General features: G+C 53.3%; 1 protein-coding gene across 1 annotated transcript in view; it reads right to left on the bottom strand.

Moving 5' to 3' along the window:
- Positions 1–114: 114 nt before the first annotated feature.
- The window catches only part of LOC106820315 (hippocampus abundant transcript 1 protein-like), a gene marked incomplete at its 5' end in the record, with an annotated part of 1,882 nt that continues 1,503 nt past the window's right edge, over positions 115–493 (bottom strand). The window contains one exon of the mRNA XM_014824838.1: positions 115–249. Within this exon, the coding sequence (XP_014680324.1) occupies positions 115–249 (135 nt within the window). The remainder of the gene's footprint in view (positions 250–493) is intronic.

Raw genomic sequence — 493 nt, 5'->3', positions numbered from 1 at the left:
CTCTTCTCATCTCTCTCTCTCTCGCTCTCTCTCTCTCAATCTTTCTCTCTCTCTCTCTTTCCCTTCTCTCGCTCTCTCTCTCTCTCTCTATCTCTCCCTTACTCTGAGGGAACGTTAACGCAGCTGACGACTCACCAGCCGTAAGTAGACGAAGAAGCACGAGTATTGTCCAGCCTCGGGTAAGTAGGAGAGGAAGACCGCGATGCAGAGAAGCAGTATCGTACTGTCGTGACTGACCTTGCGTAGCGACTGAAAGCAGCAGACAAAGCAGATGAAGCCCCGATGTCAATCGTATCAATCACTGCTACACTACGCTCACTCGCTCGTTCGAAACTCTCTCTCTCTCTCTCTCTCTCTCTCTCAGAGAAACGAGAGGGTGTGGCGGGGGGGGGAGAGGAAGGTATGAGAGATGAGGGGGATGAGGCAGAGGCGAGGGAGAGGAGAGAGGAGATGGAGAGAGAGGAGATGAAGCATGAAAGAGTGGGGAGGGGGG

This window comes from Priapulus caudatus, unplaced genomic scaffold (genome assembly GCF_000485595.1).
Source record: "Priapulus caudatus unplaced genomic scaffold, Priapulus_caudatus-5.0.1 Scaffold10337, whole genome shotgun sequence".
In the NCBI taxonomy this organism is placed as follows: Eukaryota; Metazoa; Priapulida; class Priapulimorpha; order Priapulimorphida; family Priapulidae; genus Priapulus; species Priapulus caudatus.
The sequence above is the reverse complement of the archived record's forward strand: the minus strand, read 5'-3'. Positions and strand labels throughout refer to the sequence as shown.